The following is a 27,596-nucleotide window of genomic DNA, read 5'->3' as shown; positions in this document are numbered from 1 at the left end:
TATAAGCCTCTGTATTTTCAGAAATCCAATTTACATACTAAAATTCATGACTGACTATGCTTATCCTCCAAAGAATATAAAGCAGGTATTCAACACACATTATTTCAAAGAATTGTATAGAAATATAAAGTAGTATTTTAAATCATAGTATCAATATTAAAATAAAATATACTGGCAGTATCTTATGTAAAAGACCTATAATTTTACTCACACGTGAAACAATAAATTTATGGAATAAACCTGAATAATTAAAGGCATCTAAAACATGGATAGATATTTCCTATGTCCTCAGTACCTAGATTCAAAAACCCTCTCCTCAGTTCCAACATGCTTATTACCATAATTGTCAACTGCTCCTTTGCCATCACTTTATTACTTTTTCCTTCTTTACCATTTCTTTACAATCACACCACCACCACCTCATCGCCACCATCACAACAATAGCAGCAGCTACTTGCTGAGCACTCAGGATGTGCCAGGTGCTGCTGTGAGAGCTTAAGGTGAATTAACTCATTTGATCCTTACAATCTTTTACGAAAAGAAATATCCCAACTATATAGATGAGAAAACAAAGCACAGAGAGCATAATCTAGTAAGCGGTGGCACAGGTATCTGAACCAAAGCAGTCGTCACAGCCTTCCATTAGAGTTGCCTTTCACAAATCACCCCACACCTTCAAAAATCTGCTTCCTGACTACACGATCTCATCTCTCTCCTTTTTGAAATTCACTCAACATAGTGAGGTTAGATGATCACTGTCATTAAAACATTCCTCTGCTTAATAATCTATTTTACCTAAAAATTAGTTACAAAATGTAGATCAAATGCGTACAAATCAGGTGTTCAAGATTCTTTTCATTTTGGGCCCATCCTCTCTCTCTCTGGCCTCATTCTCTATTTAGCCCATCCCAGGAACACTAAGCTAGAGGTGATCAGGAGTACATGCTTATTTTCTCACACAGCCTGGAACATAACAGGTGTCAAAAACGTTTGCTAGATTAATGACTAAAAGGCTTTATGGTTTTTCTCATACCTAGTTGTATGTTACTGAAATGCTAGGGTTCATGGTGTTCACAAAGAGATTTCTTTCCTAATTCCTTTTGAATAGTAAGATGATATTGTTTAAAAATCCAAAAATTCACTCATGACGAAATAAGGCACTTTAGAACAATTAAACCAGATAGTTTTTTCTCTTCTCTTCTCTTTAGCAAAAAAGTAGCAACTGGTGGCTCTACCCAACAGTGTGATTAAAGAAATAAAAGCATTCTTAATATTAGCAAGAATTTTATTACTAACCTGTTGAGGAATAATGGTATCTCTATAGCTTGGTAAAATTTTCAGGGTGACACTTCCACTAATATTTTTCAGTAATTCTTGTAATTCCTTTGGATTGTTTCCAACCTCATGGCCATTGACTTCTTTAATGATATCTCCCACATGAAGCAGACCCTGTCGATCTATCATCCCTCCATGAAGGATTCGGGCAATTACCAGATCATTATTTTCAACCCTAAATGTTACACCCTAAAGGAAATAAGGAATGGAATTATTGATTTTAGGTTGTTAGGAAGAAATCTTAAATAGTCATGAACATGTATGTATAAGAAAATAATTCCAAAAGTAGGTAAGTGAATCATTCCTACTTTTCCCATGTTCTCTCCTGACTCAATACTCTAATCTCATTAAACCACGTGCAACTGTGACAACATATACCAGGGGTCCGTGGCCTGTGAGGAACCGGGCCGCTCAGCAGGAGGTGAGTGGCGGGTGAGGGAGCAAAGTTTCATCTGCCGCTCCCCATCGCTTGCATTAGCGCCTGAACCATCCCCCCCAACCCCATGGAAACACTGTCTTCCACAAAACCAGTCCCTGGTGCCAAAAAGGGTGGGGACCGCTGACATATACCATCCCTTAAAAAAGGACTTCCATGGTAAGGGTAACTTTGAAAATGAAACATATCTTAGGTTGCATTCCACAGGATAAAAGGAAGCTTGAAGGAGCAAGAAAACGTATTTGTGCATTCTGATGGCCTTGTTCCCGGCTTTTGTCATTTTTCCACTTCACTGTTCTTATAGTCAGAGCCCAGAAATAATCATGTCAGCAGGAAATTGTCAACTTCATTACTTATAGAGTCCTACCAATGTTTTCAATTTTTGTTAATTAATTTTTATTGGCGTATAGTATAGTCACTTCAATTTTTCATAACAACCTTCTTCTGTGTTTTGATACTATAATTAGCAAGCAACCCGAGTTTACTTCTTCAAAGGGTATAGGAAAAAAATAGTTATCTTTTGAAATTTTTGCTACTCATCGGCAAACTTCTTCTCGCCTCTACTTCAGTTTAACTTTTAATTTTGGTTTAATTTTGCATGCTAAATCAAGTTGAGAGAGCAACAGCTGTGTATTTTATACACAGGCCAAAAAAGACTGATAAAACAAACATGAATAAAGTTTTCATAATGATACAAATTATGAATGAGAGAAAAAATGAGATAGAGCAGTGACTCAGCCACAAGTATGTCAGATTTCAGATTTAAGAGGGCACTGACTTATCAACTCACCAGTGGTTCCCCAGCTCTTTTGTGAATACCAAGAATACGAATGGCATCTACTGGTAATAACTGATTATTGACAGAAGAATTATTCATTTCTGGGCTTGATGGAGGTGACTCATAACACTTTGATGCCACAATATCATGGGCCTCCAAGAGTGACTAGAAGGATTCAAAACAGCCTGTGGTTATTAATTACAGATGGAATACAGATGGAATAAGTTATTAAAAATAACTTAGTTCATTATCCCAGTAGAGTACTAAAAATTTCACAAAAGGCACAATTATTAAATTCCCAAATATGAGTTAAATCAAGTATATACAGAATCTTTTTACGACATATAAGCATGTATCATTTTACTTATTATCAAACAATATCGTATTCCTTGTTTTAAAAGATCTGAAGAGACTGATAGAGTTTTGTGACTTTTTTTTAAAGCCTTATGTTTAAGGGAACCTAGATGTCCAAGTGTGATGCAATAGAGGCATTGAGTTTCATTGCCACCACTGTCATCACCATCACTCAATATTTATCAATTCCTATTTATTAGTTATCATACAAATTCAAATGGCAAGGACCGTAAGTTTTATCCTAAGCCTGTTGTTAGCAACACCACATATTTTTCACATGTACAAGATGTCTGTTAAAAAGATATCCAGTGAATAAAAATTAGCATCTTATATCAGTGATAGGAAATTTCATATTACTAATAAAGGTATAAAATTTACATTTTTTGGGGGAAAAAAGAGCCAGTAATGGTCCTGAATATAATACACTTTTACCTTCTACATTTACTGTATATGTGCTATCTTCATGGATGACTTTGATCTAGCTTTCTAGGAATTTCTTATAACTTGGGGGGTTATATTTATTTTTCATTTATACTGTAATTGTGTATACTCAACTTAAACCTAAATTTAAAAAAAGTTTTTGAATGGTGGGAGTGCAAATTCAAACTAAAAAAAAAAAGATCAAAATAAAAGGGGGAAAATGTCAACAGGTTCAGAACAGAAGCAATCAGTATACGGGTTTAATTGGTAATTTTTGGTCATTTCATGAAAATAGTATAAGAGACTGAAGAAAAATATTCACAAATCCATACATAAGTATTATTCCTATAAATGCTGGAAGTTACTCAAATCACTAACCTGGGCTGCTTAGTTTTTACCGTATATACTCTTCTTAGGCAATATTATCTACTCCTGTGACTTGAACCACTGCTTATACACTGAGAACTCCCTTGATTCAGAACTCTCATGAGCTTCAGATTCATATACTAAAAATCTGCCCACAACTGGCCAAAGTCATGATAATTTGACAAATCAAAACAAAACAAAACAAAACAAAACTAAGGATTGTAGAGGATTGAAACATACTGAATTAATGAAAACTCCATAAGTCCACAATGCTATTTAAAAAACAGGACTGAAAAAACCTCCTTTGTTACCATTTGAGATTGCTATTTTAAACAATTCTTTACTTGGAAAGTTGGTAAAGGAAAGAATCTAGCATTTCCCTAACTTTTCAGTAGGAAATGCATTACAGGTTAACTAAACAGCTCAGTTGATGAGGAAAAGCTCTACTTTATATAAGAACACCAGCCAATAAATGTAGAATGAGAGAATTTGAAAAATGTCATTTTGCAACCTCTAATGAAAATATTGATTCAGGCAAGGATTATTAATTTATGTTCGTCAGTAGGTCAATGGTTGAAAGGAAACAGCTTTTGTATAATGCTAGAATAATAACATACTAGATTACTTCCTAGTGGAAAGGCTTTCAAGGGTAGGATCAGCCTGTCATTGCCCTTAATCAAGGACTAATCTCAGCATCAAGAGTGATGGACCAACCAGGTATTATACGTTGTCTGATGCAGATTAATTTATGTTGTATCACCTTACTTAAGATGCATTCTAGTTCCAAATAATTAATTTGAATCATCTTTTAGGTAAAACTTCTGTTTATAAGAAATAGAAGGGATAACTAAACAACACAGCAGGAAAGCAACCAGATAAATCCAGGGAGCGGATTCTGCAGGACAATGGCCTGGTCTCTTCCATGGGTCAACATCATAATCAAGGGAGAAAGGGATGGTCCACCCAGATGCCACACATGGACCTAGGTTGAAAACTCATATGCACAAAGCAGCTATAAAGAATATTTTGGGGGAAATGGAGATATGTGAATATAGAATGTGTACTACATGAGACAGAGGTCCACTGAAATGAAAAAGTGGAAATCAACAACTGAAAAAAAGGGTAAGTTACAAAAAACGTGTGCAAAATGATCGCAATCAGTAAAGGAAAAAAATATGTATGTACATTTATGCCTAGAAAAAGTATGGAGGAATATGCACTATGGTAGTACAGTAGTGGATTGGGTAGTAAAAATGCAATGTCTTAATTTTTACTTGTTGCCATTTCATAATTTTACGTATTTATTAAACTTTATATAAATTTATGCATTAAATTTTATATCCTTATATAAAAAATATAGCGTGCTTGAAAAGCTCTACCAGATGCTTCTAAGGTACTGCAAACTTAATATGGCCAGTTACCTTAACATTAACATGTCCAAAACAGTTCTCCTAGAGTGGATGCCATCAACTGTCTGTCAGAAATCCTGTCCGTATCAACTTCCCACATTTCTCTTCTGCAGCTGTCACATGTAACCACTCACTAAGCCCTATTGATTTTGCTGCTTAGAACTTGAAAATCCTCACATTTCCCACTATCTGTACTGCCGTCACAACTTCTTGCCTTGGTACAAAACCATCTGGCTCCACAATCTGACCTCTCCCTGTTTAATAACCACCACCACCCACCCACCCCCGCAATCCCGAGCCAAAGTTTCCCAATGTCCTCAGGATAAAGTCCAAATAACTTAGTATGCCTTATAAGGCCTCAACTAACTGGCCTCTTCACAAAGGTGTCTTTGACATGTGTTTGTATTTTTTGTACCTAAGATACAGATTTACGTAGGAACCATCTCACTATAAATGTACATAATTTTTGCAGTAACATTGTTAGAGAGTCACAGAAAGTCTCTGAGAAAAAGCAAAGGGGTGTTGCCATTTGATTTTTAATGCTAAGATTTGCAATGGCAAGCAGGTGACACTTTATCCCAGGACCATTTATTGAACAGTCCATTCTTTCTCCACTAAAATGTAGTATCTCGGTCGTAAATCAAGTTGCCATTTGTCTGTGGATGTATTTCTGGGGTTTCTATTTTTCTAATACTGCCCCAATACCACACTGTCTTAATTACAGGTTTATAAGAAGTCTCCTCGACCTCCTTTTCTTCTGAAACTGATTCTTCTTTGGTAAACTGATTAACTCTTCACCTACATAGACAAATGCTTAAATTGCATTTATTTTTATTTTTTTTACCTATGGAAAGTATGCTATGTCATAGTTTCTATCATCATACAGCTCTCTTTTGTTCCAAGGTCATCAACTGCACCCCAGTCTTAGAAGCAACACTGAAAATGTATACGGCTGGTCACAAGGAGGGCTGGGAAACAGTGGTAGTGAGGAAGAAAAATGCACTATCACAGGGAGAAAAACGTCCCCAGCATGTGGTGTGATGGTGAAGCAGGGCTGTTGTTGTTGTTGTTGTTTTTTAATTACACAAAGAAAAATCCATTCTGATGTATTTCTGTGACAGACCCTATACATCTGTATAGTACGTGTGTCTGTTTATGTAGTCCCAGCAGAACGGGATATTAAAATATCTAAGTTGGAATTTGCAAAATATGGCCCTAAATAATCTTTAAAAAAACATCATCTTAAACTGAAACTTAACTACTAAAGGAGAATATTTTGGGAATACAGGGGACTTGGAAAGAAGAGCAACAGGGAAAGTTTACCTGGAAGTGAGGCTCTTTGAGTATACCAACCAGTTCTGCCACATTTTCATCCACATTTATTAGAGGAGTGATATCTTCAAGAATTTCGTTGACTAATTCCAAGTTATTATCACTGACAGCTTCTAGTTTTGAATCTTCTAGCCTCTCGTGAGCCTGAAAAGACAACAGTATATTAAAATAATAACACACACTGTTTTGCTCCAGACCGCAGTTTTCTTCTTGATTTGTTTCCTTTTTATAAAGAAAGTTTTAAAAGATATTACTTGAAGGTTTGATTCACTGCAACCAAATCTTTCAATGAGAGGTAATATATAGATTTCAGAGTAAATGTTATCATGCAATATAATAAATCTTGGCCTCTATTCCTACCCTAAAAGTAATGGAAAACTCATTTTTATAACTAAACCATGAAAAAACTGAATAGGCCCATTTAAAAAATGTATTATATTTCCTACCTGACAGAATTTCCTACTGACTTTCTAGTCTAGACTCAAACTCTAAATGATACCGTTTATGCTTTATTAAATGATTAAGCATAATAAAAATAAAAAATAGGAACATAATTGTTATATGGATTGTCATTAAAAAATAATGAAAATCATTTTGAGAACCCCAAATGATAATCCTAAAGCTATCATTTTCCAGTTTTGAAAATTCAGCAGAAAAAGGCAATTCAGGAAAGGCAACTCTTGAACTGAGCCTTGAAGGACCATATGATCTCATTAGGGGAATGATACCCTTATGTCTCCATATCTTAAGCTGATCTATTTTTTTTAATCTCACAACCTTTTCCACAGAAAATGAACCATGAATCATACTGTCACAGGAAATACGTAGTCCTAATTATCCTTTAATAGTGGGAGTAAAGCAGAGTTTTAAATTCAAACTTAGAATGAACACTAAGCAGTCTCTATCTTTTAAGTGTTGTTTTTCTGATAAATGGTTGCTGTCTGATTTTGAAGACAGGTAGAGCATAACTATAAAGATTTAGTTTATAAATGAAAACATGCAAGATGACAAATCTCACACTTAACATTTTAAGATTCAGTTCTGTAAGTGATGAAAAATCCAAATTTCAAGCGGAAACAGTATCAAACTTTAACTCATCCCTATAATACTTTGGATGTTATTTCTACCATACGGAGTGGATCCTTCAGAGTTCTAACACATCTTCTAATTTTTTTTATTTTTAAATTATATTTTATTTAAACAAAAATATCATTTCACATGTATCAATGTAAAATTGTTAATGAGCTATCTAACAATCTTGGTTTTTGTATGTCATCTTCTAAATGATACACTTTCTAATTTTAAAAATGCATTTTTACATTTAAATATATTTTTCCAGGTAATTCACAAGGTTGAAATAAGTTTAAGTAGAAGAGAGGGGCTATACATTAGCAACATTTTAAAGAAACACCTCTGAAGAAGAAATTTTAAGTCATATGAAATAAACTGATACAGAAGAAATTATAACTGTTATGAAACAAAGAAAAATGTCAAAAGACCAAATGTAATTTAAACAGAGGAATGAGTTTCTATTAAATCTAGATAAGAAAAAAATTAGGAAGACTAGAGAATGCCACAAAGAGTGAGAATAGGTAAATCTATAATTTCCTTAAAGTATAATACAAGCCTAATAAAGACAGGATGATGAAGACGTTCAACATATATCACGGAATGATTATCACCACCATTGGGAAAAAAAGTAATGTACACAATTACTTAACTCTTACAAAACAAGCTAGAATTGCTAATTGTTTTAATACAAATATTCGTTGTTAATAAATCTAATGTAGCATCGTTAACCTTGCAAATACTTTTAATACTCTTATGGTAGCATAAGAAATCTTAAAAAAAAGGAAGAAAAGAACTTTAACATTTATTGAGGGCTTTTGTTTTGTGCCCGGAACTATATTCTCAGCGCAGTATGAGATTGTGTGTGTGTACTCAGAAAATGTAGGTATGTTATTATCATCTTCACCTTATAGACACAGACACTGATGATGCAAAATGAGATACAGTGATTGCTTGAGTTCACACTACTGGTAAGTGGCTAAGTCAGGTAGTCCAACATCAAGGCTTGAGCTCTTACATACTAAAGCTTATTCGACTTTATCACTATACAGCCAGCTACTCTATCATCATCTTGCAGTTAATTATTTAATCTAAAACATTATGCATTACTCTCACTCATTTAAATGTGTGACATATGCTCTCATTGACTGCTAGTTGAGTTGTTGCTTCTTAGCATGGCTCTTCCAGTCTAGATGTATTAAGTTATACTCTTATGGTTCAAGAATACCACCCACCCTTTCAACCTTCACCTGTTTGCTCAAAGAGCTATAAATATCACCTGTTTCTCCAGGGAACAGATAATGACTGGCTTAAAATTTTCAGGAACTAAGCCAATATAGTTTCTACAATATCCTATGTTACTTTAGATACTGGTAGACTTTGATTAAATTCAAGTCTTTGGGAAAAGTAAAGGAACAGAAACGATCATTGACTTGAAAACTCTAATACACTTCCCCTCCTTTCTATGTTCACCTACGTTATTGCTCCCAAATTTGGAGAGGACAGGAGGGAACGTGGAAAGACTGATGGCAAGAGAGAAAGAGGAAGTCAAGTGGAGGGCAGAATTATGCTATAAAAACAAATATACCTGAAGGTTTTTGCACATCAAAAACCTGGTACAGACTGGTTTTATGGTAGGAAAAAGAATCTCACTATACAATACATAAGTTCTCAGAGGAAGAAAAGTTTTTAAGTGAAACTGCAGCTATAATTATATTAATACAGAAAATTAATTTCTGAGATATAGCTGGGTTCAATCAAGATCAATTTTAGTTTTTCCAAGAAAGCAAATACAGGTCCATATTTGTTAATATGTAACTTTTTAAGTTCTAGGATAATGTGAAAGAAGTTGAGACCATTATTCACTTTAAAGTCAGAATTTATTTAGTAGCTTTCAAGAGGCAAGTACCAACTTGAATTTAACTAACCAAACAAGCAAACAAAAAAGACAAAGGAAATACTGAAAACGGACCAGAGAAACAGATATGAATCACATGCTATTTGAATAAATGGGTCTTGCTTCCTTTAAGAAAAAGCATTATTAGAAAGCTAGCACAACTCAATAAAAATATATGTCACTTGCCACAAGTGCTTGGAAGAACGTGCCATGACTGGCTTTGTAGACTTGGAGTTGATACAAATATAGCCTAAGCCCTCTTGTATGTCCAGTTCTGAGAATCCTATTCACCACTGCACGTTAGAAAAATGAACTGCAGAGAAGAAAAGTTCTTTCAAAACTTCTGGGTATTTTACCCAAGCACAGTCCATCTATGCTTGCAAACAAACAAACAAAAAATTTTAACAAAAGTTATGCACTATACGTGACAAATACCTGGTAATGATAATGGTATTGTGATTATGTGTAGTAATCTTATCTTTCTCCCTTAAAAACAAAAATATCATAAATTTTGTTTCTGTCTTCTTAGAACATGGCTAAGTATATTGTAGTTGCTCATTAAGTATTTCTTGAAAAAGCTAAGTAAATAGGAGATAAGATTGACTATGGTCAAGAGACATCCTCTTCTTTTATTCTAGAGACTTTTGAACAAAAAAGATAAAGAGAAGTTCACAAATAACCAAAAAATAAGAATTTGAGCAGAAAGTAGAAATGAGACAGAGAGAATGGAGAATTCATTTTTTATTTTGCTTCTGCATACATGATATCAAAAAGGATGAGATCTGTTCTGTTGAAAAAAATGGATGAAATAAGTGTAACTAAATTAGAACTGAATTCTCCAATGAGTAAAGAACTTGTCATCTAGTTAACCAAAAAAAGTTCAAATTCTTAGATTAGATAAACTATATCTCAAAGCACTCAGGGAGCTGAGCCACTCTCAGAGATACCTGTAGAATTAGGAGACCCACACAGATGTCAAAGAACTAAAAATGGGAATCTTATACTTTTTAAAAGGAGAAAGGGCTTTTTAAAAAGCTTGGCTTTAATAGTATTCAGAGAAAATATAAAAGAATCTTTTTATAATCATTGAGTGGCAAAGACATAACTATGATGCCAAATCTGGAAGCTATAATTTAAACAAACAAAAACAGGCCCAATAAAATAAATTGCATTGAACATTTAAAATCGAACATTTAAAATTTCTTCTTGTCAAAAATCAGCAAAGTCAAAATACAAATGACAAACTAGGGTCAAAATACTTAACGAATCATATTACAGACCAAAGGTTAATTTCTCTCTCTCTCTCTATACACATACAGAGAGAGAGAGAGGATTTCTATAAAACAGTAAGAAAAAGATCAGCAACACATTAAGAAAAATGGGCAAAGAATATGAAAAATTCACAAAAATGGACATTCAAATACTTCTTAAACATATGAAAAAATATACAACCTCCTTCATGATAAGAGAAGTGCAAACTAAAACTACACTGAAATACTTTTTAAAAAAATGAGATTGGCAAGTATAAAATTCTGGTAACATACCATGTTGGTGAGAATGTGGCAGAAGACAGGCATTCTCGCACATTCTTTTCTGGTGGGAACACACTAGTGAGCAGTTTGACTATATCTACCAAAATTACAACAATTCTTTTAAGATTTATCTTAGAGATATACATACATATGCAAAATAACATGTAGCAAGACTGCATATTACAGCATGACTTGTAAGTGAAAAAGTCACCTAAATATCTATCAGAAGTTTGACTAAAAAATTTTGTTATATTCATGCAATGGAATATTATGCCACTTTTACAGAGAACGAAGGTTCTCTGTAGGTACTGATATGGAATCATATGCAAAAAAAGTCAAAATTTAGAACAGAAAGTATAAACCCACAGCTACTATTATATTTAGTAGTGAATAATATTATATTTAACACATGCTTTTCCCCTAAGATTGTGAACAAGATAAGGATGTCTGCTCTCTTCATTCTATTGAACATTTGTACTGAATCTTCTAGCCAGGACAATTAGTCAAGAAAAAAAACAAATAAGAATATAAAAAAGAATGTATATGTACAACTGAGTCTCTTTGCTGTACAGCAGAAATTAACACAAAATTGTAAATCAACTATATTTCAATTTAAATAAATAAAAAAGAACCAATGAAGAAAGTTTCAAAGAAAAAAAAAAGGAAAAAGAAATAAATAAAAGGCATTCAGATAGGAAAGAAATGTAGAAAGAAGAAAACTTACCAACCTAGAATTATACCTATACAGTCAAATTATCCTTCAAAAGTGAAAGAGAAATAAAGACTTTTGTCAGACAAACAAAAATTGAGGGAATTTGTTGCTAGTAGACCTGCCTTGAAAACAATGTTAGAAGAGGTTCTTCAGAGAGAGGACTATAGGTCCAAAACTGAGATCTCCATAAAGAAAAGAGCATTAGAGAAAAAATAAATGAAAGTAATAAAATCTTTTTAAAAATTCTTAATTAATCTAGTAGATTAACTCTTCAAAAATAACAGCAACAGTGTATTTGATGATTACAGCTTATGGATAAATGAAATGACTGACAGCCATGCTATAACGGAGAGACTGGAAATACTCTGTTATGAGGTAGTTACTTCATGTAACTACTGTATTATTATACTACAGTGAAGTAATATAGTGTTATTTGGAAGTGGACTTAGATTAGCTATAAATGTGCACTGCAAAATCAAGGGGAAACCACTAAAATCTTTTAAAAAAAATAAATATAACTGATACGAGTTAAAAGAGGAGAAAAAATGAAGTCATATAAAATGCTCAATTAAAACGGAGATGGCAGAAAATGAGTAGAAGACCAAACAATAAGAAAATAAGACTCAAGTACATGTTGTCTACAAAAAACCCACTTTAAATATAAAGACACGGGTAGATTAAAAGTAAAGATAATGAGGAAGACATACCATGCTAACACTAATCAAAAGAAAGCTGGAGTAGCTATATTAATTTCAGACAGAGCAGTCTTCAGAGCAAGGAAAATTATCAGGAACAAAGAGAAACATTACATAATAAAGAAGACATAACAATCTATAACGTAAATGCTCCTAACAACAGAGCATCTAAATATATGAAGCAAAATTTGATAGAACTTCAAAGAGAGACAGTTTAATCCACTATTGTAGTTGGAGGCCTCAACACTCCTCTATCAGCAACTGACAGATCCAGCAGGCAGAAAAATCAGTAAGGACAGAGTTAAACTGAACAGCACCATCAATCAACTTCATCCAACAACAGTAGAGTGCACATTCTTCTTAAGCTCACATGGAACATTCACCAAGATTAACCACAGTATGGGCCATAAAACACACCTTAACAAGTTTATAAGAATAAAGATTATAAAAAGTATAATAAAAATCCCAGCTACATTTGTTGGAGACAAATCAACACACTTCTAAATAAGACATGAGTCAAAGAAGAAATCTCAAGAGAAATTTGAAAAAATCTGAACTAAATGAAAATGAAAATACAACTTACGAAATTTTGTGGGATGCAGTGACTGCAGTATTTAAAGGGAAATTTATAGCACTGAATGCATATTTAGAAAAGAAGAAAGATCTAAAATCAATAATCTAAACTTTCAGCTTGGGAAACTCAAGATAGAAGATCAAATTAAATCCAAATTAAATAAAATAATAAAATTAGAGCAGAAATTAATGAAACTGAAAACATGAAATCAAAGAACCAAAAGCAGGTTCTTCAAAAAGATCAATAAAATTGATAAACTTCTTACCAGCTTAACTAAGAAAAAAGGGATAAGACATGAATTTACTAATATCAGAAATGAAAGAGGCCATCACTACTGATGTCTTGGATAATAAAGGAATGGTATGAACAATTCCATGCACATAAATTTGATAACCTAGATGAAATGGACCAATTCCTTGAAAAACACAATCCACCAAAACTCATAAAAGGACATACAGATAATCTGAGTAGCCCTATATCTGTTAAAGACATTACATCAATAATTAATAACCTTCCAAAACGGAAAGCACCAGGTCCAGATGGGTTCATTGGTAAATTCTACCAAGCATTTAAAGAAGAAATTATACCATTTCTTTATAGTCTCTTCCAGAAGGCAAAGGAAACACTTCCTAACTCAATCTATAAAGACCAGCATTACTCTAATACCAAAACCAGAAAAAAGACATTACATGTTATTATACATGCATCAAAACCCATCAAATGTACAACACAAAGAGTGAACCCTAATGTAAACTATGGACTTTAGCTAATAAGGCTTTAGATTTATAGAAAAACTCAGCAGAAAATACAGAGAATTCCCATATATCTGCTCCCCTACCCCTGGTTTCCCTTATTCATATTTTGTATTAAGGTGATAAATGTTATAATTAATGAGCCAATATTGCTACACCCTTATTAACTAAAGCCTATAGTTTACATTTCCATGGATTTTGACTTTTATGTTGTACAGTTCCAATGGTTTTGACAGATGCATAATGTCACTCATACACCTTAAAAGTATCATACAGAATAGTTTCACTGCCCTAAAAATGTCCTGTGATCCACCTAGTCATCCCTCCCTTATACTCCCCAAACTGTCAACTACTGACTTTTCTGGTACTGTCTCTATAGCTTTTGCTTTTTCCGGAATGTCATATAGTTGGAATCATACAGTGTGTAGCCTTTTCAGACAGGCTTCCTTCACTTAGCAATAAGCATTTAAGGTTACTCCATCTCTTTTCATGGCTTTATCGCTTATTTCTTTTTATTGCTGAATGATATTCCATTTTATGGATGTACCACACTTTGTTTATCCATGCACCTATTGAAGGACATCCTGGTTGCATACAAGTTTTGGCAATTATGAATAAAGCTACTATAAACATTCATGTGTTTGTTTCTGTGTGGACACAAATGATCAATTCACTTGGGTAGATGTCAAGGAGCACAATCACTGGATTGTAGGGTAACACTGTATTTAGCTTTGTAAGAAATTGCCAGACTGTCTTCCAAAGTAGTTGTACCATTTTGCACTGCTACCACCAATAAATGAGCAGCTTCCCTTTTAGGATATATGTTCTGCAAATATTTTCTTCCAGTCTGTAGCTCACCTTTTCATTTTCTTAATGGTGTCTTTTGCAGAGGAAATCTAATTAATCAAAATTTTCATTATGCCTTATGCTCTTTGTCTTATCTAAGAAGTCTTTCTCTAATCCAAAGTCACAAGGAGTTTTTCCCTTATGCGTCTTTTTAGAATTTTTTTAGTCTTAGCTCTTACATTTAGATCTATGATCTATTTTTAGCTAATTTTTCCATATAGAGTGGGGAAAAAGATAATGTTCATTTTTTTGCATATGAATATTCAATGTTTCAGGAACATATATTGAAAAGACTATCATTTCTTCATTGAATTATCATAGCGCTATTAACAAAAATCAGTTGACCATGTAAGTGGTCGTCTCTTTCTGGACTCTCTTCTGTGCCATTGATCTGTATGCTGATACTGCATTGTCTTCATTACTGTAGGACAACAGTAATCCTTGAAATCAGGTTGTGGAAGAGATCAAATTTTGTTCTTTTTCAAAATTGTTTGTCTGGTCTAGGTCCTTCATCATCTTGTCAGTCTGAAATTTTGGCTGGGATTATACTGAATCTTTAGCTCGGTTTCCAGAGAATTAACATTTTAAGATTATTGAGCCTTCCAATTCCTTCATTTATGTAAGTATGTATGTATGTATGCCTTTAATTTCAGCAATGTTTTGTAGTTTTCAGTGTACAGGTCTTGCACATATTTTAAAAAATTTATTTCTTTTTCATTAAATTACAATTTCCAATTGTTCATTGCTAGTATATAAAAATACAATTGATTTACATAGATTAATCCTTTATCTTGTGTCCTTGCTAAACTCACTAATTAGTTCTAGAGGGTTTTTTTTTTTTTCTTCCTTCTGATAGATTCTTAGGATTTTTGGCATAGATGATAATGTCATCCTTGAATAAAGACAGTTAATTTTTTCCTCCTCAATCCGTATGCCTTTTATTTTTTTTTCCTCGCCTTTTTGCTCTAGCAAAGACTCCCAGTACAAAGTCGAAAGGAAGTGATAACAGTTGAACAGAAGTGATCTTAGAAAGCATTCTATCTTCCACCATGAATTACGATGTTAACTGCAGGGTTTTTATAGATGCCCTTCATTAGGTTGAGGCAATTTTCTTCTATTCTTAGTTTGCTGAGTTTTTATCAGGAATGGATATTCAATTTTGTAAAATGCTTTTCCCACAACTATGAACATCATCAAACGATTTTGCTTATCATGTCATTAAAATGGTGACAAACATTTATTGGTTTTCAAATGTTAAGAAGCTTGTATTTTTAAGACAAAACTCACTTGGTAATGAGGTATTATCCTTTTTGTATGTTGCTAGATTTGATTTGCTAATATTTTCTTAAGAACTTGAAGTCTATGTTCATGAGGGATACTATTCTGTAGTTCTCTTTAACTGAACTGTTTTTAGCTGGTTTTGTTATCAGGGTAACACCAAGACTAGTAAAACAAAATTGGAAATGTTCCCTTCTCTTTCTTTTTTCTAGAAGAAATCATGTAAAATTGGTATTATTTCTTCCTTAAATGTTTGATAGAATTTTCTTTTGAAGCCGTCTAGGCTGGAGCTTCAAGTTTTGTGGTTTTTTTAAAAAAATTATTTATTTATTTATTTTTGGCTGTGTTGGGTCTTCATTTCTGTGCAAGGGCTTTCTCTAGTTGCGGCGAGCAGGGGCCACTCTTCATCGCGGTGTGCAGGCCTCTCACTGTCGCGGCCTCTCTTGTTGCGGAGCACAAGCTCCAGACGCGCAGGCTAAGTAGTTGTGGCTCACGGGCCTAGTTGCTCCGCGGCATGTGGGATCTTCCCAGACCAGGGCTCAAACCCATGTCGCCTGCATTTGTAGGCAGATTCTCAACCACTGCGCCACCAGGGAAGCCCGTGGAGCTTTAAGTTTTAAACTGCAAATATTCAATTATAAAAAACAGATATAGTGCTAGTCAGGTTATCTACTCTTATCTAGGTTTTAGTCATTTGCATCTGTCAAGAAATTAGCTTCATCTAGTTATATTTATTGCCATAAAGTTGCTCACATTATTTCTTATTATTCTTGCAATGTCTGTTGGATTTGTAGCAACGTCCTCTCTTTCATTTCTGATACTGATAATTTGTGTCTAGCTAGAGGTTTACCAATTGTATTAATATACTAAGAGTTATATTGATTTTTTTCTATTTGTCTTTTTTATATTCACTCATCTTTATTATTTACTACTTTCTGCTTATTTTGAGTTTAATTTGTTCTTCTTCTATTTGCTTAAGGTGTACACATGAACATTGATTTAAATATTGTTCTTTTCTAATATAGGCATTTCCCTCTAAGCGCTGCTTTGTTGCACCCCACAAGTTCTGACATGTATTTTCATTTCATTCAATTCAAAATATTTTTTATGTTTCTTTGTGATTTCTCCTTTGACCCATGGCTATTTCGAAGTATGCTGTTTAATTTCCACATATTTGGGGATTTGGGGAATAACTCTGTTATTAATTTTTAGTTTGATTTTGCTGTAATCTGTACTAGTTTCCTAGGTCTGTTATAACAAACTGAGTGTGAACTCTGCCCAATGTCCCACATGTTATGAGGACTTTCCACTCAGGCTGGTGGGAATGCCAAACTAAACTATTCCCCATCCCTTGTGAGCCCTGGAAATTGTTTGGCCTACTGTGCTTTCCAGTGGGTCTTTCCTTGGACTCTAGACCTGTGCTTCACATATGCACAATCAGCACTCAGCCAGAGATTTGAGGGCACCCCTAAGCAAATCTCCTTAGCTTCCTCCTCCCTGATACTCTGCTACACAAATTCCAGTCACCTCCACCTCCCCAAATGCCAAGCTCTATTAAGACTGCTGTGCTGTTTCTGCTTCCTCTTTCTGCACTGCAGCATGCAAACTACCCTCAGACAGTTTCATAAAGCTCACCTCATTTCTTTCCTTTCTCTCAGGCATCACAATCCTGTGCTGCCTGTTGTCCCATGTCTGAAGATGGTCACCCCCCTCCACCTTTGTGCTAACTTTTCCAGTTTCTGGAGTGAGGGTAATTCAAGTCTATTTTCTCTCCCTTATAGCTTGGGTGGAATTTATTCATTCTTATAATTTTACTTTTGGTGGCTACCCTAGAGATCTCAACATGCATCCCTGACTTTTTTTTTTTTTTTTAATTTATTTTATTTTTGGCTGTGTTGGGTCTTCGTTGCTGCATGTGGGCTTTCTCTCGTTGTGGCGAGCGGGGGCTACTCTTCGTTGCAGTGTGCAGGCTTCCCATTGTGGTGGCTTCTCTTGTTGCAGACCACGGACTCTAGGTGCGTGGGCTTCAGTAGTTGTGGCACACAGGCTCAGTAGTTGTGGCGCACGGGCTTAGTTGCTCTGTGGCATGTGGGATCTTCCCGGACTAGGGCTCAAACCCATGTCCCCTGCATTGGCAGGTGGATTCTTAACCACTGTGCCACCAGGGAAGCCCCGCATCCCTGACTGTTTATACAACCTTAAGACATTACTTTTACCACTTCCTGAATAATGAGAGCATCTTACAATTGTCTGAATCACTAAGTCCTTCCTTTTGGGCTATCATCTGCACATATTTCATTTATATACATGCTATAAATGCCACAGACATTATTATTATTTCATCTTAAAAATCAGTATGATTTTATGTTTACTCACTAATGTTCCCTTTATTTTGTCATTCTTTCTGCCTGAAGAACTTCCTTTTGCATTTATTGTTGAGTAAATGGAGACAATTTTTCTCAGATGTTGTTTGTCTAAAAAGAAAATCCTTATTTTGCTTTCATTTCTGAAGGTTGCTTTTGCTGAAAAGGGAATTTGAGGTTGGCAGTGTTTTTCTTTGAAAACTTTAAGGATCTCGATCCACTCTGTTATGACTTCCATAACAGAGTTCCTGTTTTATTGCTAACCATTAGTCTTACTGTTTCTCCTTAATGTGTCTTTCTTCTCCAGTTGCTTTACAAATTTTCACTTTATCTTTGATTTTCAGGAGTTTGTGATATTCTGAGGAATGTTTTGCTTTGTATTTTCCCTGCCAGGGGGTTCACTTGCCTTCTTGAATCTGTCAGTTGATGTTGTTGTTCATTAGGTTTGAAAATTCTCGGCCATTGTGTCTTGAACTATTTCTTCTGTCCCATTCCCCCTCTCCCTCTTTCTGGGATATTAATTGCATGTGTATTTGATCTTTTTGAGTATGCCTCACATATTGTCTTTTCCAGACATACTTTTCTATGAATTTCAGTTTAGATGTTTTCTGTTGACCTGTCTTCAAATTCACTAATCTTCTTTTCTGCTGTGTTTAGTCTCCTATTGGCTTGGCCAAAAAGTTCATTAGGTTAACAAATATGTTGTTCAATAAAATTCCTGGTGAAATGAAAAATGTGCCTTTTATTTTTACTTAAAACCGAATGAACTTTTTGGCCAATCCAATATTAAACCCATCAAATGAGCTCTTAACCAGATATTGTATTTTTGAGTCCTTGAATAACCATTTGATTGTTTTTGATTCTTATTTTCTAGTAATATTTTAAATGTCTTCATTTTTTCCCACTTTTTTCTTCTATTAAAAATATGTTATTTAGGGACTTTCCTGGTGGTCCAGTGGCTAAGACTCCAAGCTCCCAATGCAGGGGGCCGGGGTTTGATCCCTGGTCAGGGAACTAGATTCCACAAGCTGCAACTAAGAGTTTGCATGCCACAACTAAAGATCCCACACGCAGCAACTAAGACCCAGTGCGGCCAAATAAATAAATAAATAAAAAAAATATTTTTTCAAGCCCCAAAAAACAAGGTATCACTTAAAAAAAATATGTTATTTAAAAATCTTTGTTTATAAACTTTAATAAAAGGGTCATCTATGGGACTGCTTCTGTTGTTTTTCTCATGATTATTAGTCACATGCTCCTGCCTTTCCACAGGTCTAGCAATGTATGGCTCACAGTTTCCTCAGCAATTTATCCATTTTTCTCCCTACTTGTGCTGGGAGTGTTGGCCTACTGTGACTTATTATCTCTTTCCTGGAAGAAGGTCCTCCCTTCCTCCTGGGATTTCTGTGCCTTCAATGTAAGGAATACCCAACTACTATTGCTTTTATTTTTTGAGAAGCTGCTTGAATGTTGGATACTACTGGGTGACTCTCTTCCTAATTTCAATTTTATCATCAAAAGATTACAGTAGCACTTCAGCTGCTCAAAAAGTCATCCAGCCATTTCACTTGTTAAGAACAGTGAACAAGATAATCTTCTGAAAGGCCAATATCAGTGACACAAAAGCCAATAATTTTTTACGCACAGAAATTCTTAAGAATACACACACACACAGAGACACACAAACACAGCTTGTGTTGTGGTAGAAAGAGCACAGAATTTGAAGAAACAAGATCTGGCCTAAATATTTTTGTCATTTACTAGCTAAGTGACCCTAGGCAAATAATTTTTCTATTTTTAAAACTTAGTTTTCAATTCATAAAGTTGTTGCAAAGATGGAACGGTATATTTTAAAAACCCTTATAAACAATAAGCACATTGTAAGATGCCTTACATAATATTATCTAGTTTTGAAATCTACATCTAAAAGCTGTAAATTAAATAAACATGGGGATGGGGTGCAACAGATACACTGGCAATAAAAACTGACAACCAACAGTAAGTATGATATCAAGGGAGAAGTAAACACTACTTTTGAAGTAGCAATAAGAGCTCAGGGCGAGCAATTTAATTAACAGGCTTAAACAGCCCTTACTTATTTCAACAGACCCTGAAACTATTACTTTATCTCAACACAGTATAGTGACTGACATTTGTGACAAGAAGCTTGTATCTGAAGGAAAATCATATCCCATATATTATTATTAAAGGAATATCTAATAAATTTTTGAAAGACTACAGTCAAAAATGACTAAAATAAAAATTCTAGTTGGGTGATCTGCAAGTGGATAAGTTTCTACTTAGAAACCAAAGCTTTTATGTCATATGACCTTAGAATGATTACACTGATGAATAAAATGAAGAATTTGCATCATTAACTCACTCCTACTATTAGAACACTTTGTAAAAAGTATGATTTTTCAGAACTCTTAGAAGAAGACAAGTAAGAGACTATGGCTAAAAAATGATCACAGGAGAGGGTGAAATCAACATTTTAGGAATGACAAGATGGTTACGTGAAGAAAAGGTCAGAGACATAAACGATAAGGTCCTACTGTATAGCAAAGGGAACTATATTCAGTATCTTGTAAGAGAAATAAAAGGGAAGAAAAGAAAAAGAGAGGGTATATGGCACAGGTTCTTGAAAGCAAGAATCATCTGAAGAATGGAAGAGCACGGTTGTGAAACAGTTAATACACTAAGCTTTAGTGACATTTACAAAAATTATTACAGGGAAATAGTATAATTGAAATGAAACTGGGCCAAAAATGGTTGTAAAAATATATTTATGGATGAGTTAAAAAGATTACTAGAGAGTTGATTATGGAAACAGACTCAAAATGTCAGGGTTACCAAGAAAAAACAAGATTTCAAAAAGTACTAGATATAGGAAGTCAAGAACTGAAATGAAAAAACAGGTACATGGTCCAATGTAAAAGAAGAAAGTCAGTACCTTGTTGTTGAAAACGGAGACAGGACCAGAATCTTTTCCACAGACCTCCGTTATAATACAACTGTTCAGTTATTATTTCCCTAAAACTTTAAAGTCAGCACAGAAAAGGTAAAAGTGGTCTAATTTCTGTGTACAGTAAGATCTCATTAGCTGTTAACTGTTATTATTTGCTAACAAAGGCTAAGGTATATTAACCAGGTTCTAAAACGGTAATCTGAAAAGACCTCTGTAAAAACAATTAAAAAAAATAATTTAGTTATCTTATGAATAAACCAATATACCTTAGCAAGTGATTTTACAATAGGATTCTCCATTATCCCCTTGAGGAAAATTAGGTCTATTTCTTCTGCTCCTGTAGATGAGGGCAGCTCCGTAAGGTTATCCAACACTTGCTGCATTGCTGCTGAGATAAAAGCAATAGTAAAAAAAAAAAGCAAACCTTAAATTCCAAGCTATTACGAAATACAACTATAAAATAATTCAAGTAAAAAGACATTATCAATTAACACTCTTTTGAAAAGTCACATTTAAAGAACTGAATTGTTGAATAGTAGAAATTTCAAATGGACTTCCCATGAATTAGCAGCAGGATAGGTTTTTACATGCAATTTGGGGTTTACCAGACTATATAATGCATATTTAGAACCTTATACTTGTTTTTTATTTTTCAAATTTAAAAACATTACTTAAGAAGAAATATAAAATTGTAATAGAGCAATAAAAAAAAAAAGATTAATCAAGAAACTTCCAACAAGCCCAGAACCAGATGACTTCACCAGTGAATTCAAGAACTAAAACCATTACTTCACAAAGTCTTCCAAAAAAAAGTAGAAGAGGAAGGAACGCTTCCCAACTATTCTGTGAAATCCTGATACTAAATCCAGACAAAGACATCACAAGAAGACTACAGCCAATATCCTTTACAAGTACAGAGGCAAAAATCTTTAATAAAACACTAGCAAACTGAATCCAGCAACGAATGAAAAGGATTGTACACAATGACCAAGTACAATTTATCCCAGGAGTGCAAGGGTGGTTTATCAACATATGATAATCAATCAATGTAATACACTGTATTAATAAAACAAAACCACATGGTATCTCAATAGGCACAGAGAAAGCATTTGACAAAATCCAATACCCTTTCATGATTAAAAAAAACATTCAACTAGGAATAGAAGGAAATTTCCATTTCCTCAAGGGCATCTATGAAAAACCCATAGCTAACATCATACTTAATGGTGAAAGACTGGATGCTTTCCCATAGATCAGGAACAAGGCAAGGATGTCTACTCTTGCCATTTCTACTCAACACTGTACTGGAGGGTCTAGCCATGGCAGTTAGGCAACAAAAAGAAATAAGAGGCATCCAGATGAAAAATGAATAAGTAAAACTATCTCTTTTTGCAGATGACATGATCTCATATATAGAAAATCCTAAGGAATATATACAAAAAATTTATTAGAACTAAATAAATGAGTTCAGTAGGGTTGCAAGATAGAAGATCAAAATACAAAAATCAGTTGTATTTCTATACACTAGCAATGAACAATCTGAAAATGAAATTAAGAAAACCATTCCTTTTACAATAGCATTAAAACAATAAAAATCATTAGAAATAAATGTAACAAAAGAACTGTAAGATTTTAACAGTGAAACTATAAAACATCATTGAAAGAATTAAAGAAGACTTAAATAAATAAAAAGATACCCATATTCATGGATTCTATAGAAGACTTACTATTGTTAAGATGGCAGTATTTCTCAAATTGATCTACAGGTTTAATGCAATCCCTATTAAAATCTCAGCTCCCCTCGCCCTTTCTGGTAGAAACTGTTATATAAGCTGATACAAAAATTCATGTGGGAAATGCAATGAACCCAGTATAACCAAACAATCTTCAAAAAGAACAAAGCTGGAAGACTCACACTTACTTCAAAACTGACTAAAAAGCTACAGTAATCAAGACTGTGTGGTACTAGCATAAAGACATATAACTGAGAGTCCATAAATAAATCCACTTTACAGTCATTAGATTTTCAACAAGAGTGGCAAGACAATTCAAAGGAGGAAAGAACAATCTTTTCAAAAAATGAATTTGGGACAACTGGATATGCATATGAAGAAGGTACAGCTAGACCCCTACTTCATTCAGTATCACAGCCTTAATTTTATTCAGATTAGTTTTACTAATTTTATTTTCCCTTGATGCTTCTTTAGAATAAGTCTACTAATAGTGCAGTTTGTTTTTAATATTTTTATTTTTTATTAAAATAAAACATTGTCAAAAGTCAGATTGTATTACTAAGTGGCTTATAATGAAATACAGCAGTTCTCTGTTCCATGCTGTCAGCCTCCTTCCCAACTTATCCTATTCTACAGAAGCAACTACTTTGAATTTGTTGTTTCTTTTAATCACAGCTGTATTTCTGGGTAATGTGCTAATATTGCTACTTTTTGATTTACCCATTTTATACATTATTTATTTTTGTTAGAATAGTACTAGTGTGATGCTTTTACTTCCCCCTCTCTCCACACTGGCAATTTTAATTTATTTTTATTTATTTATTTGTTTTGGTTACCCCATGCAGCATATGGGATCTCAGCTCCCTGACCAGGGATCGAACCTGTACCCCCTGCACTGGAAGTGCAGAGTCTTAACCAATGGACTGCCAGGGAAGCCCCCAGACTGGCAATTTTTAAAATAAAATCAACAGTTAGTGCTTTTCATATAGGACTCCTACAAGTTTTTTCCCAAATGTTCCAACAAACTTCTCCCATTTCTATCAGTTTTTCCAAATGCTCAAATATCAGAACTATTCCCTGACTTCTAACCCTGAACTCTCTCCCAAGTATTTTTCTCTCGCACTTTAATTGGAACAGGTTCATCTTTAGGTCTCCTTCTCAGTATGTATAAATGAGTGACAATTTTGGAAGTAAAGAGGTAAACAGGGGAAAAATGTGCATTTAAAACAGGCAGAAGGAAAACTGATATTGAGGTAAGATGAAGAAAGAAGACACTAGGAAATAAAGAATATAAGCAAAGTTTACTTCATAATTTTGCTTTAAGTCCAAAGTGTACTCTGCGCAGGGAACAACAGAATCAACAATCTGTAGAAGTATTCTTACCGTGTGGCTATAAACGTAGTTAACTCTACTTTTCATGAGTACTTTTTTCTTTCCTTTGATATTCTATGTATGTCTTTATTTTTATTTTTATGGCGCAAAATTCCAAACATACACAAAAGGAGACAATAACACACCCAACAATTATCAGCTCTAACAATTAGCAACTCATGGCCAATTTTGTTTCATACCCCCATGCACTTTCTAACCTACATACCTTTGAGGCAAATCCCAGATGTCATATTTCAGTGTTTATGTCTACAAGATCAGGACTCTTTTTAAACAATGTAACAATACTGTTAGCACACCTAACAAAATAACAGTAATTCCTTAATATCATCAAATATATAGCTGGTGTTTAAATTTCCAGTTGTACTGAAGATTTTTTTAAAAATGTATCTTCTATATTGGTTCTTGCAGCGTTTGAATTTTTATATTTGTGCTTAATTACGTGGGAAGAAAAGTGGCAGAGATTGTGAAATATACCCTTGGTTATTTTGAAGACCTTTGTAAGTTGTTACTGATTCTTTAGTATAGGAAATTTAATTAAAAACTAGTAAGTCTGTCAATGTCCCATGTCCTGAAAAGGGAATCTAGATTATAAAGTTGCCAAACATTCCCAAACTAATTGGTATATTTAATGGAGTTTTAATAAAAATACAGTAGACCCCCTATATAACCATGTTTTCAGGCCAAGTCTGGCTTGGTCTTCCCTCCACTAAGGAAATGGCCTGGCTGGGGAGCTCCAGGGAACTTGGGCTGAGGAGGCAGGGCAGTGGGGTAAACTGATGCAGCTCTACACAGGTTAGGGAGGCCAGTCTGGAGTGAATGTTGTGCTGGTGAAGGTCGACGGGAATCTGGTATTTTTACTGCCATTTATTTTTGTGAAGAAGTAAATCATGAGCTTCACAATAAAATCTTGAAGGGGACCTCATGTCCCTGAGGGGTACATGCCCCCAAAATCTTCAAATAGGAGACTGATATTCTACTGTCCAGACTTTGGGATATCAAGTACAAACCTTGACTCCTTGTGGAGGATGGTCCAAGACTGCTACAGCTGGAAACCCAAGGAAGTCAGAATTGCTACAACTATCTGCATAGGATGAAATTTATGGACACCATCTGTGCCTCTGAAAACCCACTTCGAGCTGAAGGCTGGCATCCCTATTCCTTAATGGGCAAGATTTTCGGCTCCTATCTGCTAGATCTCCCGAAACACTAGTAATCCTTTCAAGGGTGTATGCAAGCCCTGCACTGATACCCTGCTGGATGGCTGAGACAGCCTGCCATGGGACATGGGACATGGGTCTGTGGCCAGAGAGAGTACCTGTGCTAACAGGAGGCCCTGACTGAGCTGGCCCTGTGGTCAAAGCTCAAAGTGGGAGCTCTCAGCAACACCTCCGTCAGCAGCCAAAGACCTAACCCAGTCTCCTGAAGTCTCCCAACAGCCATCAGGTGACACACCTCCTCTACAGTCAGAAGAGTAAACATGCCAAACACTTCCTCAAACCAAAGAGCTCTAAGGACAACTACAGTGGATCCTTGAACAGCATGGATATGAACTACTCAGGTCCACATATGTGTGGACTACTGTCAGTAAACATGTACTACAGTACTAATCATCTGCTGTTGGTTGAATCTGCCAACACGGAACTGCGGAGACAGCATAAGAGGATTTTCCACTGTGTGGAGGGTGGGTGCTGTTGTTCAAGGGTCAACTGTATAACACATTGGGGAGTACTCTGCGATGGAACTGAAGGACTCTCATAGGAGACTGAGACAGACAGACTGCAGTGGGCTTGCCAGGCAGCCCACAGGTCATCTGGTTCTGCAGGCCCAGAGTGGGCCAGCTGAAGCCCCTTTGAGTCCAGAGCTCTTAGAGCTCGTAGCTAGAGGATCATTCCCTAGCCCTTTCTTACGGGCAGTTTCAGAACATGTGCTAAGACTTGATTTTCCCCTGGTAGCACTCTTTTCTGGAGTTGAATTCAGATGTTATTCTTAATGTTTACTGTCAAAAAGTTCTCACTTAGTTCACTTGCCCCGTTCCAGGCTATTTAATTCCAAAGTTGAGAGTTGGGGTGAGGGGACTTGCTATTTTCCATATCTTCCCCTTTTGAATGGAAACTATTTGGGTTTAGGGAGTCGCAGAGTTGACAGGTGGGAAAAGCAGACAGGAACTGGTGAGGAGGTTAGGTGAGGGGGTGGGTGAGTGTGGAACAACCCACCCTGGTGCTCCAATTACACCAGGATGTCAAACATTAGCATAACTTCCCAGACCTGCAAGGATCTGCCCTAACACCTTTACTCCATACTCCATCATGAATAAACTTAATAACGTTCGAACACCTGGCATAATCCCAATCTCCCTCATTTATTGGGATGTTATGGGACAGGGTGAAGAAATAATTGCCCCTCACAAGCCAATTCACTGACTTATAAATTAGTTATCTAATAACATTAACTATCAAAAAAAATACAACAGTTCTTTTTAACTAAATCATCCTATGAAAAAAATAAACAATATGAGAAAATAACAAAGAGCAGTGAGAGATAATTAACCTCATAAAATATTAAAACATAAACTAAATCTGGGACTTCCCTGGGCGCAGGGTTTAAGAATCCTCCTGCCAATGCAGGGGACACGGGTTCGAGCCTGGGTCCAGGAAGATCCCACATGCCATGGAGCAACAAAGCCCATGTACCACAACTACTGAGCCTGCACTCTAGAGCCTGCGAGCCACAACTACTGAACCTGCAAACCACAACTACTGAAGCCCGTGTGCCTAGAGCCCATGCTCTGCAACAAGAGAAGCCACCACAACGAGAAGCCCGTGCACTGCAGTGAAGAGTAGCCCCACTCACTGCAAATAGAGAAAGCCCGCGCGTAGCAGCGAAAACCCAATGTAGCCAAAAAAAAAATAAATAAAATAAATTAATTAAAAAAAACATTAACTAAATCTATAATAACCGCTCAGACACGGATTACCACAAGGCAACTCTTGTATGTGAAAGCTTAATATATGAAACAGGAAGCTCTCTGTAGTGGGAACCTTGCAAAGTTGAGCTGGAGCCAGAGAAGCAGGGAAGTGTCCCAATTTACTCAGAGATTCCAGGAAGAAAGAAAAGTCCCAAAACTCAGAAGGTAAGTTTCCTACAAGTTCCACTCCTCCTCCTTAATTACGGGAGGATGTACTCTTTAATCAGAAGCCAGATTCAATGACATACAAATGGGATTCCTATTTAAACTGGAGAAAATTTAATATATTTAATCTAGACCCTTCAATTACAAATATGATCACTACACATCAAGGATCACTGCACATGAATACTAAAAGTGTGAATGCAACTCACCAAATTCAACAAATAAA

The 27,596-nt window shown here is 35.1% G+C and overlaps 1 protein-coding gene and 1 pseudogene across 2 annotated transcripts in view; one reads left to right on the top strand and one right to left on the bottom strand.

Annotated features, from left to right (window-relative positions):
- The window catches only part of PALS2 (protein associated with LIN7 2, MAGUK p55 family member), a 108,691-nt gene that overhangs the window by 28,908 nt on the left and 52,187 nt on the right, over positions 1 to 27,596 (bottom strand). For both annotated transcript variants that reach the window (XM_061197839.1, XM_061197840.1), the window contains exons 2-5: positions 21,382 to 21,500; positions 6,422 to 6,574; positions 2,562 to 2,714; positions 1,297 to 1,524 (exon numbers count right to left, since the gene is read on the bottom strand). In XM_061197839.1, coding sequence (XP_061053822.1) covers positions 1,297 to 1,524; positions 2,562 to 2,714; positions 6,422 to 6,574; positions 21,382 to 21,498 — 651 coding nt within the window. In that variant the 5' untranslated portion in view covers positions 21,499 to 21,500. The remainder of the gene's footprint in view (positions 1 to 1,296; positions 1,525 to 2,561; positions 2,715 to 6,421; positions 6,575 to 21,381; positions 21,501 to 27,596) is intronic.
- On the top strand, positions 25,053 to 25,998 carry LOC133096618 (protein C1orf43 homolog; annotated as a pseudogene).

This window comes from Eubalaena glacialis, chromosome 8 (genome assembly GCF_028564815.1).
Source record: "Eubalaena glacialis isolate mEubGla1 chromosome 8, mEubGla1.1.hap2.+ XY, whole genome shotgun sequence".
In the NCBI taxonomy this organism is placed as follows: Eukaryota; Metazoa; Chordata; class Mammalia; order Artiodactyla; family Balaenidae; genus Eubalaena; species Eubalaena glacialis.
This window is presented reverse-complemented; position numbering and strand designations above follow the sequence as displayed.